At 48.4% G+C, this 13,842-nt stretch overlaps 1 protein-coding gene across 3 annotated transcripts in view; it reads left to right on the plus strand.

Annotated features, from left to right (window-relative positions):
• The first annotated feature begins 677 nt into the window (after positions 1–677).
• The window catches only part of LOC110293239 (myb/SANT-like DNA-binding domain-containing protein 3), a 124,055-nt gene continuing 110,890 nt past the window's right edge, over positions 678–13,842 (plus strand). The window contains exons 1-2 of one of the 3 annotated variants that reach the window (XM_021161104.1): positions 678–870; positions 12,825–13,275. In XM_021161104.1, the coding sequence (XP_021016763.1) occupies positions 12,858–13,275 (418 nt within the window). In that variant the 5' untranslated portion in view covers positions 678–870; positions 12,825–12,857. Of the gene's footprint in view, positions 871–1,094; positions 1,168–12,824; positions 13,276–13,842 lie in introns of those variants that run through there. The other 2 variants (XM_021161106.2, XM_021161103.1) reach the window with 2 other exon arrangements.

The following is a 13,842-nucleotide window of genomic DNA, read 5'->3' on the forward strand; positions in this document are numbered from 1 at the left end:
GTTTGTAGGCTGCCTGGGCACCAGAGTTCAACGCCAACCTGGGCAGCTTAGTGAGCACCACCCCCAACTACACACACACACACACACACACACACACACACACCCGCCGCGTGCTCCAAAAAGACACACGACTCCATTTACATGAAATGTACAAAAAGGTAAATCGATAGAAACAGAAAAGAGATTAATGGCTTTCAGGGACTAGGCAAAGGAGTGACTACGTAATTGGTGCGGGGGTTTCCTTCGGATGGAACCCTTAAGAATAAGGAGGTGAAGTGATTATCGCTGGCTATTCTAAGTGTAATGAGTGCCACAGGATTGTTTTTAAATTGTTTTAAATTGTTATCTCCATGCTTGGTTGAGTTTCATCTCGCTTAAAAAGAAAAAGTTTGAGAACCTTCTCTTTGCCCTTCTCTGGGCTTGGAATCTTCTTCACGGATCTATGGCAAAAGAAACAGTCTTCATCCTGGGGGGAGGGGTGAAGGCCTTGTCGGCAGAAGGACCCCTGCCCCCAGTTGTTTAAGCCGCCGTGCATTCGTCGCAGCGCGCCTTGGGTCCCACTGGGTAGGCACACAGGGTCTGAGTCGTGTCCTGAGGTCGGTGCGCGTAGCCGGGGTCCTTGGGGGGAGGGGGAGCGCACACCCCATCTCTGGAGACACATCCCGCCCATTAGAATCACAAAAGTTGGCGCTGAACTCAGAGTAGGAGGGGGTGCCGTTCCCAGCCTCGTGGAGTCCCCGACGAAAAGGGCCCACGTCAGTCAGGAGGCTCGCGCTAACTCGTGCGGGCGACTGCCACATCCCCGGTGTGGGAAAATGCATTCTTTTGTTGTTGGCGGAGACGGGCCCCTTCCGCAGCTCCCGGGCCAAGGTGGGCAGCGCGGCGGAACCGGGGCTCGGGGAGGTGGGGGATTGCACGGGGCCGCGCTCCCGCCCTCCGCGGCGCCCAAGGAGCGGCAGGCGGCAGCGGCCCGCGAGGGGGCGGCGGCGCGGGGCTTTGTGGCCGCGGCGCGCGCGGCGGGGCCTGGCCGGCCGGGGGCGCGCGGCCGCCCGGCGCCTGGAGCCCGCGGCCCTGCCGGCCGCCCAGCCCGCCAGAGCAGCCCAGGCCGCCGCGCCCGCGCCTCCGCGCCCCTCCCCGGGACTTGCGGCCGCCGCGCCGCCGCTGCAGGTAGGAGGTTGAGGCCCGGAGGGCCGCGCCTGGCAGGGAAAGCGGGCGGAGCGGGAGCGCGGGGGTCTGGCGGGCTCCTGGGCCGAGCCGCCGCGCCCTCCTCCCCGCAGGCCGACGGCCGCCTGCGCGCGCCGCGGTGCCCCGGGAGCCCGGCCGGCCTGCCGCGTACAAAGCGCCGGCGCGCGGGCCTCGCAGACGCACTGGAGCTCCCGGGACGGGAGCTTGGAGCCCGGGGCCCGGGGCTCGGGGCCGGGAGGCTCTTGGGGGGAAACCCGGCTGACCCCGCGGAGCCCTGGTCCTCACATTCCCACTGTGTGCGGGGAACTGTGCTCACCGCTTTTCAGTACTTGTCTCCATTGAGACCCCCTGCCTCCTCCAGTCCGGTCCAGAGGTATAAAGGGCTGGGTCCCTCCTAAAGAGGATCTTAGAAGGAAATAGTGCATCACATCCCTGCCCGACTGACCTTGGGGAAGCTCCTTTACTCTGAGGCTGCTGGGTTGATGTTTCTATAATGGGGGAGTAGGGTGTGATGTAATACCCACCCCCAAGTACTATTGTGAGAGATAATGTGTGTCGGCTGATAGCTAAAATTAAGCACTTCATGTCCCAGGCCCTAGGTCCTAAACAGTTGGCTTGAATTATTAAACCTTCGCCACGGGCAATCTGTAAATTGCAGGAAGGGTTTTTATGTTGGAGTAAGAAACAAGAATTTAGTCTCCTGTTGTGATTGTTGAGAATGGATGTTTTATTGCTATGATAAGTACAAAATGTTTTGCGGTTCTTAGGGGAATGATTCTAGGCTAAATACACATATTTTCACACATTTAAAACTGGAGCTGGAATAACAGGGCCTGAGTTGTGTGTTGGGGATTTTCGCATATCCGAAGAGACCATGCGTGTGTAGTTATCCAGGAAATTGTTGAAAGTTAATAAAATAGTTCCTGAGTTTAGGATTGAGGCCAGCTACGAGAGTTTGAGACCGGAGAGCAAGAAAAGGGATGGAGAAAAAGTATTTCAAAAACTGGAGAAAGATGGGGTCATCCGCTTACTCTCCCCACAGCTGCGTCTTGCGACAGGTCCATTCTGAGGCGGTAGCAGGAGAGGTCCCGAAGAAAGATCAGAAGTTGTCTTTCTTTACTCCTGCAGCAGGGTGAAAGCGGTCAGAAGCCATTCGGACACTGTCGATAGGCCTGGAACAGCGTTCCGCGTCTTGGGATGCAGTGGTCCCTGGTAGCATGTTTCAGGAGATGACGATAGCAAACAGCCCCCAAGGTTGATAAGTGGTTAACTTAGCAGGGGCCTAACTGATGTGAAGAAGGGGAGTTGCGACCCTTCCTCACTTAAGTGTCCCAGTGGGCTTGAAGAAACTTTTGAGTTTCAATTTGGGATGGGGGAGAACTGAAAGGCTTTGTAGCCTGCATGAAAAAAAAAAATGAGGAGGACAGGAAATATCCAGGGGCGGCAGTAAGGGGGGAAGGGCAGTAAGGAAAGGAACTGGGCGCTTTAGTCCACCGCCTGCTGGAAGCAGGCTAGCCTCTTCTCCGAGAAGGCACCTTGCCCTCTCCCAATTTCTTACCCAGTGACACCTTTCCAATGAGTGTGCCTGACAGACTTGTTGGATAAAGGAATTTTGTTTCAAACTAGGACTCAGAAGAGAATTTGGGGGTACACAGAGATGCCCAGTGGAAAGAGCAAGTGCTCTGGGGGAGATGGACAGCTGGGACCTCATCTATTTCCTGACTATCATTCACCTTGTGATTATAGTTTGTGCGTGTGAGAGAATATGACTTTTTTTTTCCCCTCAAGTAGTTGGCAGGGAACTCAAACAGCACTTCACTGTATTTTCTGGCTATAGGACATTCATTCATTCAAAAAAAAAAAAAAGGTCTCCAGAGTGCCAGTCCATTGCTGAGTCATGCTACATGCCGAGATGAGTCAGAAATTATATCTTTCCTTAGGAGTTTCCCATTTCAGAGAGGGAGGTGGACACAAAGGGTAAATTGCAGAGTGTGTGGGAAGTGCTACTGGTTGACGTTTATGGTGGGCAGTGTGCTTGCAGAAGAGTAGGTCACCTCCTTCCCTAGAGACTCGGGGCCAGGTGCTTCATGGGATGTGTTGGAGCCCCATGGCAGAGATTCCATGTGTTCTGTGACCTCCTGCCTTTCATCTATCCATGCTACTGAGTCTCAGCTGTGACAGTCTCTCTCTTTAAAAAATGCAGTTGCAGCGTACCTAGAACTTGTAAGCTACTTGCTCTCGTGCAGTCCAGAGAACGGTGAACAGTAGTTGAATGAGTGAATTATTAAGTAGATAGCGGCAGACGGAGAAAAGCCAGAGCTGGGTAGCAAAACATCAAGTTGGGCCATCTGCATCCAGCAGAGATGACTGGAGGTAGAGCAGTTGATAGAACAACCACAGACTAGAGGGCTTACAGGTATGCAGCTGAAATCCACCGGGGAAGCCCCATTGAGGTAGTCAGCTGGAATTCCCAATCATGGGTCCCAGGTAGCTTGGGCTTGTCTCCTCAGGTAAAAGAACAAATAGCAACAGATAGAGAAAGAACATAGTCAAATTGGGAGTTCCCAACTGGCAGGATCCTAGGCCCGAGGACCCTCCCCATCCACTCCACGGATGAGCTTCAAGTTCAGTTAAGCTGGTTGCAAACAGTCTACCGCCTAACTCTCCTCTAGGACAAGATGTGCATAACACCCACTGTGGCTTACTGTTTTGCTTATTACAGAGTTAAGGAGTCAGCCTTCCCCAGGAGCAGGAGCCTTGGAGGAGACAATGGAAGGCCTCCCCAAGCCCCAGAGTCAGCTTTCACAGGCTTAAGCCGCACAGGACAGTTATAATACATTATAACCAGTATAATGTATGCCACACTGTCTAAACTCATTTTGGAAGAAAAGCTGTTACATATAAACAAGAGTGTAAGCATTCAGCAGGCTTTAGAACAGTTACATGGGAGCTGAGCAGTTACACAGGAACTGGGTCTGTTAGGATAAAATAAAATAAAAAACGGTACTGAATGACCTTGGGCAAAGATCACAGGCAGAGGACGTCCGAAATAAACCGAGCCATGAGAAGGTAGCATGAAGGTGAGTTTGGTTTGATTGGATTGAAAGACACAGTAGGTGGGGCAGATGGAGGAGGTGCTTGTAGTCAGGCAGGATGTAGAAAAGCCCTGAGTGATGCACAAGGAGTTTGGACTTGTTTTATTATGTAGGAGGTGGAAGAGATGTCACGGGATACAAGCAGAGTGTGCCATGAGCACTATATTTTAGGACCATCTCTCTTCGACCCTATAGGGAGGGACACAGTGGGCATTTGGGAGACCAGTTGGAAGTTAAGGTCTTACAGAAGGTACAAGCGGTGAGAACAGGGGAGATGGAAGTAGACACTGAAGTACATTGTAGAATGGAGTTTTGTCAGAAAGTTGCGCGTGTTGGAGAACATGCTGAGGACCTTGGCTTGGGAAGCCTCCTGGCTATGGCTGAAATCACCAGTCGTCATGAGACTTGTAGACAGTGGGGGAATAATTAGTATGGCTTTAGCTCTCTGGAGAATTGATAATTTCTGAGGTACCCATATGGGGCAGTAATAGAGGAGGTTGGTAGGGAAATGTCAATACGTCTGAACAAACACTGAGCATCTCCTGTGTGTGAAAGATGCACATAAAGTGTAGTTCCCCCTTGACAGAGCAGATGGATTGCAGTGCGGAAAAATTGTAAGAGCTGAGTACTTGATAGCCTTGGGCTAGAGCAGATCTGAGAGTCAGTCTTCTGATGTGGGAGTGAAGGAGAGTGTCCTGGCTAAGCCAAGAAGCAGGATGCTGTAGAACACCCTCAGAAGGGCACCTTCTGCATGTCAGAAGCACTTCCCGAAGGGTAGGCTTTAATAATGAATCTAAAGGCGTTTCAGGGGCGCTTTAAGATGGAGCTGTGGAGGAGATTAAGTAAGGGACCGGGACTTTTAAGAATGCTCACCCAGTTTAAAGTGGGGTTTGTATAAGTGGGAGGACAGAGAGGAGGTGAGGAGTATGAGGAGAGGGGCTTGCCTTAAACACAAGGCTCATCCACTCACAGTCACACTCAGACACAGATGGCAAAAATAACCCCCAAGTTCTATGGCTGCCTGGAGAGAGTGGGGGCAACACAGTAGACAAGGCAAGGTCAGTGCTGGTGCCAAGCCCTCTAAAAAGAAAGGAGGAGGAGAGGAGGAGAGGGCGTCGGTGGGTAGCTGTCCTGGGCAGACAGGTTTGAGCCTGTGAGCCATGAGAGCCACAGTCATCATGGGTCTCTGAAAAGCTGCCATTTCTACTTCCCTTAGGGCTTTCCTGGTATTCTCAGGAAACTAGAAAACTAAAATTTCCTGATTAATCCCATGTCAAAAAGATATTTTGGACAGTAGAACATGTAACTGTAATTAGTAAACAAAACAACAAAATAAATGGCAAGCAGGTGTATGGCTACATGAATAGCAACTATGGATCAAATGCCTGCGGGCCTTACCTACTTTACCTGGAATTGCTAAATGTACAAAGCTAAACCTGTGTACAGCCTTAAAGCAAGGACTGCTGGAAGGTGCCAGGATCATTTCATTGTGCTGCACAGTATTTTATTTCACTGGTCCAAAGCCCTACTAGCTTAACGAACAATCAGAAAATGCTGTCCATGTGTCTTTGGCAGTATTGGGCTGTGGAAATTAATTTGCAGAGGAACGACTGCTAATCTGGACCACCCGCCCTGGATGGGACTTAGAAAACACCTGCTTTAGCTGTAATTTAGAGCTGAGGAGCTGACAGGGAGGAAAGAGGACTTGCTGCATGCCACGAAATAAGTGTCAGCATGCCCTTACGTTTTCAGTTTTCAGACGACACGTCAGTCAGCTTTCTGCCACTGTGCCTAAACTCTGAGCTAATTGGTTTATAAAAAGAAAAGGCTTGGGTTGGGGGGCAAAGCTGAGCAGTGGACACTTCCCCAGCGTATAGGAAGCCCCAGGCTTAGTCCCTAGCACTGCAGTTAGGAACTGGTAAAGGTCATTGGGGCTCATAGTTCTTGTTTGTTTGAGACAGGTAGCCTTGCCTGGCCGGAAACTCACTATTTAGATGAAGCTAGCTTTGAACTCATAAAGATCCACTTGCCTCTGCTTCTTGAGCACTGGGCTTAAAGGTATGTGCCACACACCACATCTCTTTAAGGTCTTCAGTTGGCCCTATTGGTTTGGGCCTGTGGCAGGGCAGTGTGGCAAGATGGGAGTATGTGGCTGGGAAAATGATTTATCCTAGACTAGGGAGCAAAGAGAAGATGAGGAAGGAGCTAGAGTTCTACTTCCTCCTCGGGTGTAACTCTCTGTGTCCTGAAGCCACCTCACTAGATCCTCCCCTGGATGGTTCCAATTCTTTGTGAGAATGTCACTGGGCACCAGGCCTCAACACAAGGGGCTCTGCAGAACGCTTCGGATCTAAATCCCAGCAGATGGGATGTGGAGGGAAGGCTTGAGAGCACCTCGGAGAAAAGGGCACCTTAGTGGGAAGCTGTGAGGAGCAAGCTTGGAGATAAACCATGACCTTTCAGCAGCAGAGGGCCCCCCCCCCCCTTATCAGCTCCCCGAGAAGCCCGTACTTGTGCCAAGCCTTAGATTTCTCATTTGCGAAGAAAGAAAGGTTGGATGGGGTCTTTTTCATTATAAAGTTTTTAATATGCTACGGTTTAGGTTTTTTTCAAAGGACAGTTATTTTCAAGGTGATGAACTAGGAGATAGGATGGTAAGGGAAAATAGGAACCTGCCTTTACTTTTTAAAGACAGACAAATCTGTTGGCAGGCTTCCATGGGAGGTGCACGCCGTTTCCCTCAGCCCGCCCACTGCTGCTACGTATAATGTGTTATGATTCTATTTTGTTGTGATGGTCATTTGTTTCTAGTGAGCATTAAGGTTCTTGTTCTAGGAACAGCTCTGTCCTGGGGTATCTCTGCCATTGTTTCTCACACTGTCTCTTTCTGTGGTACAAATCTCTGTGCTGTGTTCCATATTTATGGACCTGCAATCTCTCTACCTTAGGGAACATCAGTCTCTTTGATACCAGCTCAGGGCTGCTGCTCTTTCAGGACACATGCATCTCAGTGCCTCTGTATTCGCTTCCTCCCTTCCCCTGTGTGTGCCCAGACACATCCTGGTCACAGCATCCTGTAACACAGCCCTCTGTATATATTGCTTTCTCCCTATGAACATTGTCCTACCCAGGGTGCAGATCCTTTCTTATTCTCCCTCCCCACTTAAAAAAAAAGTCTGAATGGCCTCCTTTGGCTCTTTCTGTTCCCATCCTTGTCTGTCAGATGGCCTCTTGTTCACAGGAGGGCAGGCCCACTCTCTCCTCCCCTGAGCAGTCACGGCACATGGTCCTTTGTTATGGTGTCCCTTCCTGAATGCCATTCCCTGCAGGCAGCAGCCTGTGTCGGTGTGCTTCCCAAGAAGTGGGGGTTCACCTACCTTTGTGTCTCCCATATATTTTAGAGCAGTGTTTAGCCTTCTGTAGGAATGCATCTATATTGGCTAAATGTTGTGTCTGTGAAATAAGAAGCTGGTAAATACATATTTGAGAGCACATGTTATATACATCGTGCTACTTTGGGAACAGTTTAGGGGGACAGAACAGAGACAGCCGCACAGTGCACCAGAGCTCGGTGCTGATCTGGTCACTCACACTGTGGGGCTTTGTGCAGGCTCAGGGTTGTTAATCCATCTCACAGGCCATACACTGGCCTACACAGAGGTGCGGTCTGAAAGTCGGTCAGGATCCGAGCCCAGGTTTCTGTATGCCCTATCTTGCTTCATTTCACTTCACCTTGGGAGCCTGGTTTAGGACTGTCCTGACCCCTGTCTGAGGTCTCCATTCCAGCTTTTCAGTTACAGGGATTAAGTTTAAAGAGTGATTCCCACCCCACCCCACCCTTAAAACAGTAATAGAAACAAAACCTTTGTAATTTCTCTAGACTTTGCTCAAGCTTTAAGACTTAGTTTCATCCTTACTGGGCTTTAAAATCACATTGATCTTCTTTGGTTGCTGTAGCAAAATACCACAGATAGAAAGGCCTGCACGCAGAAGCTTTCTTCCATGTAGTTAGTGGCTGAGAAGACCAAGGTCAGGATGCTGGCAAGAGAGGTTTCCTCCTGAGGCTTTTGGCTTGTCAGTCATTGCCATCTCAGTGTGCTCACACCCCCACCCCCATTTGTCTACAGTGGGAGGGAGGGAGTGTAAGGTCTCTGATCTCTCTTCCTATAGGGTACTTACTACCAGTTGGACCAAAGGCTCATACCTAAGGTCTCATTAAATCTTAATTACTTCTTTAAGTATCCAATCCCAAATTCAACCCACTAGAGACTAGGGATTTGGCAATGGACGTTGCTAACACACGATCATTCAGTTCACAACAGCCTCTTTTCCTTTTAAGGTGAATATTAAATGAACTAGTTCCTGGTCATCAGCTTCTGGTAGTTTAATCAGTGCTAGCGGTTTGGGAATTGTGCTAATCGCTTTGTTCTTTTACGATATTAGAATCACTGTGCTCTTTTTTGTAGACCTGTCTTCAGCTCTTTGCCAAGCCCCAGGGGAACTTTCACTGCATTTGAATTTTGCTGTTTTATTGACTTTTTTTTTTTTTTTTTTTTTACTTTAATGCAGCTTTTAGTGAACTTGTAACGCAGCTTTGTCTTATATGACATTCTGCATGTGGCTGGTAGTTTTATACCTATATAAAATGTATATATGCATTCGCTGTCTACTGGAGCCCAGCTGTGTGGGTCAGTGGGCTGCCGTGTGATTACAGCCACGATAAGAACAGGCAATATACCAGCAGAACTGCGGCCATATGGAGGGATTGCTACTGAGTAGAGCAAAGGCCAGGGAAGGCTGCCCAAGTCTAGCAAAAGCCCATGCAACAGGGAAAGGCTGCTATGCTGCCATCTGTAACCTATTATGGACATGGCGGAAGAGTTCTAAGCTAGATGATGCTTTTTGGCCGTGGTATTTCTGGCAGTGGGCTTTGCTAGGGAGATCTCTTCCTTCAGAAGTTGTTTGATGAGAACTGTCAGTCAGGCGCTCCTGTGGGATGCCAGCCTGCCTCCAGGGCGGGGACCATTTAGAGCTCTGCATTATCTCCATAGTTACTTCAAGACAGTTTCTTATCAGATCAGTGGAGAAACTATTTCAGAGTTCTGATTAGACTGAGGGTGGGTGGTTTGGTAGGGGAAGGTGTGGGTCTTCAGATTAAGAGAGGGGGAGGAGGTGATGGTGGCAAAGGGAGTGCGGAGGGGGAAGAGGGCAGAACCAACACATGGATATGGTTAGAGCAGACCCAGCTCCCCATCCCTCGACAACCTCCCCCCCCCACCCCCCGCCTCCAAGCTGTCCTATCAATATCCTTTGCCAGCAGACCACTGGATTGCTAAATAATATCATTTAGCTGGGAGCAGAAACCATCACTGGATCTGAAACGAAAGAACTACCCAGAGCAGAGAAATGTGGGCTTTGAAGGCATGTTCTGGCTTTGACTCCTGGTTCTGCCACTTGCTATAGCTGTGATCGTGGCAGCTTCCTGGGCCTCAGTTTCCTTATCTTGGAAATAGAAATAACAATTAGTTTGTAGAGTTAAGCAGCCTACTTTACAGGACTGTTGGGAATCCGTAGGGGGAAATGTTAGGGGTACAAAAGCTTGGGGCTCACACCAGAATCCCGTTTAGCTTGCTGTAGAACACAACCACATGGCCCGGAGAGGCCTGGTGTTCTACGAAATTAAGCAAAGTAAATTAGCAACTCTGGTTGTACTTAGCTAGTGATTAAATAACAGTTTAGTTAATAGGCTGTTAATGGTCCCCAGGTGTTGGTAATTCTGGGTATTTGCTTTTGAGAGCAGTTGTATAATTTCTTCTGGTACTTAGATTTTTCTTTAACAGAAAAATTGAAGTGTAACGGATGATGCTCTCAAGAGCGATTTAGGGGAAGATGAAATGGTGTGCTGTACCTAAGCCATTCGGTCTAACTACAGTCTAAGTTACAGTAGGAATCCTGTAGAACTCAGCTGCTCTTACTAGGGCTCAACTGACCACCTTTAAGGCAGAACTCTGCAAAGTTTGACACCTTCACCCCCACCCCAACCCCATCCCTTTCCATCACCTCCTGATGGCAGCCTGTGGCCCTGCACACATTGCAAGGAAGACTTCTCAAATCGCTTGGCAGTTAACTTCAGTTCTACCGAGTGTCAGAGAGACCGAACCCTAGAGTGTGGTTTGTTTGAGTGAGAGCCAAGATCATAGGACATTAAGCAACAAAGGGACTTTTTTTTTTTTTTTTGCCTCCATAGCAGGCATAGAATTGGACTGTTAGCAACAAGAGCAGAGGAAGTGGACACACAGAATCCGGCATGCTGTACATGGGATGTAAGTCAGCACCATGGTTTACCAAGACATTTTGAATGCATAAATCTTTTGAGGCAGCAATTCATTTTCTAATTTTCTTTTTTTATAGTTAAGGTAAGAGAAATATTTATTTAAAAAATATACATACACACATATATGCTATAACTAAAATAACTTTACACCTAACAGAAAAAGGGGTGAGTAAAATATTTTCTATTTGTGAATTAGAAATCTGAGTCATTTGAGGAACAATTCTTAAAAGAGTGGGGGACACATGGGGAAGGTAGACATATATCTCCTGAGGCAGAGGCCTTGGTGTAGGGGAGGCAGAATCAGGTCTGGGAGCTGGCAGGTTTTTCTTTTAGGGCATCTACTGTACCCACTGATACTAAAATAAAAGCTCTAAATATATATTAATATATGTACTTATATATATTAATAAAACACCAGAAAGTTGGACACAGGCTTGTTTTAAGATAGAGAGGACATGGAAGAGGGCAGCTGAGTGGGACCTGTGCTGGCGAGTTTTAGTGTGGGGAGCATTGGATTATAGTGAGTAGACATTGATGAAGGTAGAGAATTAATGTTGATCCGTGGGGAGGAAGAAGCCCTGATTGGGCGCTACTGGGGGTGGGAGGGCTACTAAAGCAATATAATCAAAGCATGTGCTTGAGAATTTAAGGGAGCTAGGGATACATCTTTGAAGAAAAATGGCCCCTTTCTTACACTTGCTTAAGGTTTTAGGCCGACCTGCCTTTGACACATACTTAGTTGTCTTTGTAACCCTGGTTGTCTTTGTAACCCTGGTACTCCATGTGCCCCGCATGACAGTGAAGACGGAGGCCTGGTGGAGGCGGGGCCTAACCTCCCTAGTAGTAGTCATTGTAAACCTGACTTGGGATGAGCTGTCTGTCCAGCATTGTGCAGGTCCTGATCAGATTCTGTTGTCCTCATGTACAGCCCCAGTTTCAAGGCTTCTGATCTGGTCCTGTCTGGTCCAGCCTCAGTCTAATAGGAACTCTATTCTAGTAGGAACTCTGCAGGTTACTGAGTTAGTTTGTTAATAGGATTTTTATTGGATAGTTTTTAAGATTTAAAAAAAAAAAAGTGTATGTGTGTGTGTGTGTACCACATGGCCTGTGGGTGCCTGTAGAAGCCTGAAAAGGACATTAGATCACCTAGAGCTTGAGTTGGTTGTGAGCTGCTCAACAACTCAGCTCTACTGGGGTGCTGGGAACTGAACTCTGGAAGAGCATCAAACACTCTTAATTGTACAGCCATCTCTCCAGCGCCCATGATGGGATTAAAAAAAAAAAGCCATGGACTAAATGGGATCCCGAATCAAAACAGAAAAGAAAAGAAAAGAAGTCACAGCCTTTTCCCCATGTACACACACACACACACACACACACACACACACACATCTTTTTTTACCCTTGTGGAAACGTTCAAATACACAAAATAATTGAGAAAACAACTTAACGAACTTGCTGTCTCTCTCACTCTTGGTGTTCAGGCGACCTCACTTTTCCATAGCAGGACTCCTTTCCAGGTGGTCTAGAACTCACTATGGGCTCCAACCCACAGGAGTCCACTTGCCTCAGCCTCCCAAGCAGTAGTGGGTTACAGATGTAAGCTACCATGGCTAGCTTCCACCTCACATATTGAAGAAGGACCTGAGGTTGTCCTAGGTAATCACATAAGTCAAGGATACTGAGCTGAAATTAATAAATTGAGCAAGCTGTTTATTTCCAAAGCCGCCTGACTTGGGGGGGGGGGTGGCTAAGCAGCTCCTTCCGTTAAGCAGAGGCAAGTTAGGATTGAGAGTAATATTGTAGGTGCCACAAAGACTCCTGGGAAATTGACTCGGAGATTGTGAAATCCCATGATTTCCGATAAAGTTGTGGATGTTTTCCTGTGACTCAACATTAATGAAAACGAAGTTACTTGCCTCCTTTTAAAAGAAAGGAACTGCATGGTGGTGGTGGTGGCACACACCTTTAATCCCAGCACTCGGGAGGCAGAGGCAGGTGGATTTCTGAGTTCGAGGACAGCCTGGTCTACAAAGTGAGTTCCAGGACAGCCAGGGCTATACAGAGAAACCCTGCCTCGAAAACACCAAAAAAGAAAGAAAAAAATAAAAAAGGAAAAGAAAAGAAAGGAACCAAGGTAGGGACTCGGTGACTTGTGACATTTTGTAGTACTAGAGTTGGTAATTCTTGCTTTCAACTTCCTTTTGCAGGCTAGCCAACGACCAGGAGAAATAGAGTGGAAAATGCAAAACAACGAAATCATTAAACCTGCCAAGTACTTCTCGGAGCTGGAGAAGAGCATCTTGCTTGCCTTGGTAGAGAAGTACAAGTATGTGCTGGAATGCAAGAAGAGCGACGCGCGGACTATTGCTCTCAAGCAGCGGACCTGGCAGGCCTTGGCCCACGAGTACAACTCGCAGCCCAGCGTGTCGCTGCGGGACTTCAAACAGCTCAAGAAGTGCTGGGAGAACATCAAGGCTCGGACCAAAAAAATTATGGCCCATGAGAGGCGGGAGAAGGTGAAGCGCAGCGGGAGCCCATTGCTGAGCAGCCACGTCCTGGACAAGGAGAAGATCAGCAGCATGCTGCCGGAGCAGCTGTACTTCCTTCAGAGCCCACCGGAGGAGGAGCCCGAATACCATCAGGATGCGGCCGCCCAAGGTACCCCTCCCCACGCAGCGGGCTGCGCTGGCTGCAGCCGCTTGATACTGCAATTGTGAAATGATTCGTAGTGAGGAAACTTGTAAGAAATGTTGATATCAGACTGGGGTGTTGCAGTTATGTCATTGCTTAACCATAAAGAGCTGTGTGTGTATCACGCTCGTTAAGGAGGCATGGTTGCTTAGCACAAGCTGTCTCCACTTTATTAAAGGAAATTGGATGGAGATTTATATTCATTGAGTTGGCCTTTTAAAAAGTTATTATTGAGGGCCTGCTGTGTCAGATACAACACTCAGAAGGCCATGCTAAACGAGTAAACTATTTCCAGTTAAGAAACAGAAGTCCAAATTAGTGACTAGCGAGATGGCTCCGTGGCTCCAAGCCCTCGCTACTGCTCTTACAGGGGACCAGAGTTCTGTTCCCAGAACCCACACTGGGCAGTGTAACTCTGCCCCTGGGCATCAATACCCTCTCTGGTGTGTGCAGGCACCCACATGCTCCTAAGCATAGCCTCATCTAGGTATATACACATAAAGATAGATTAAAGAATCTTTAAAAAGTAAGACA

The sequence above is a fragment of the Mus caroli genome, chromosome 4 (assembly GCF_900094665.2).
Source record: "Mus caroli chromosome 4, CAROLI_EIJ_v1.1, whole genome shotgun sequence".
NCBI lineage: Eukaryota > Metazoa > Chordata > Mammalia > Rodentia > Muridae > Mus > Mus caroli.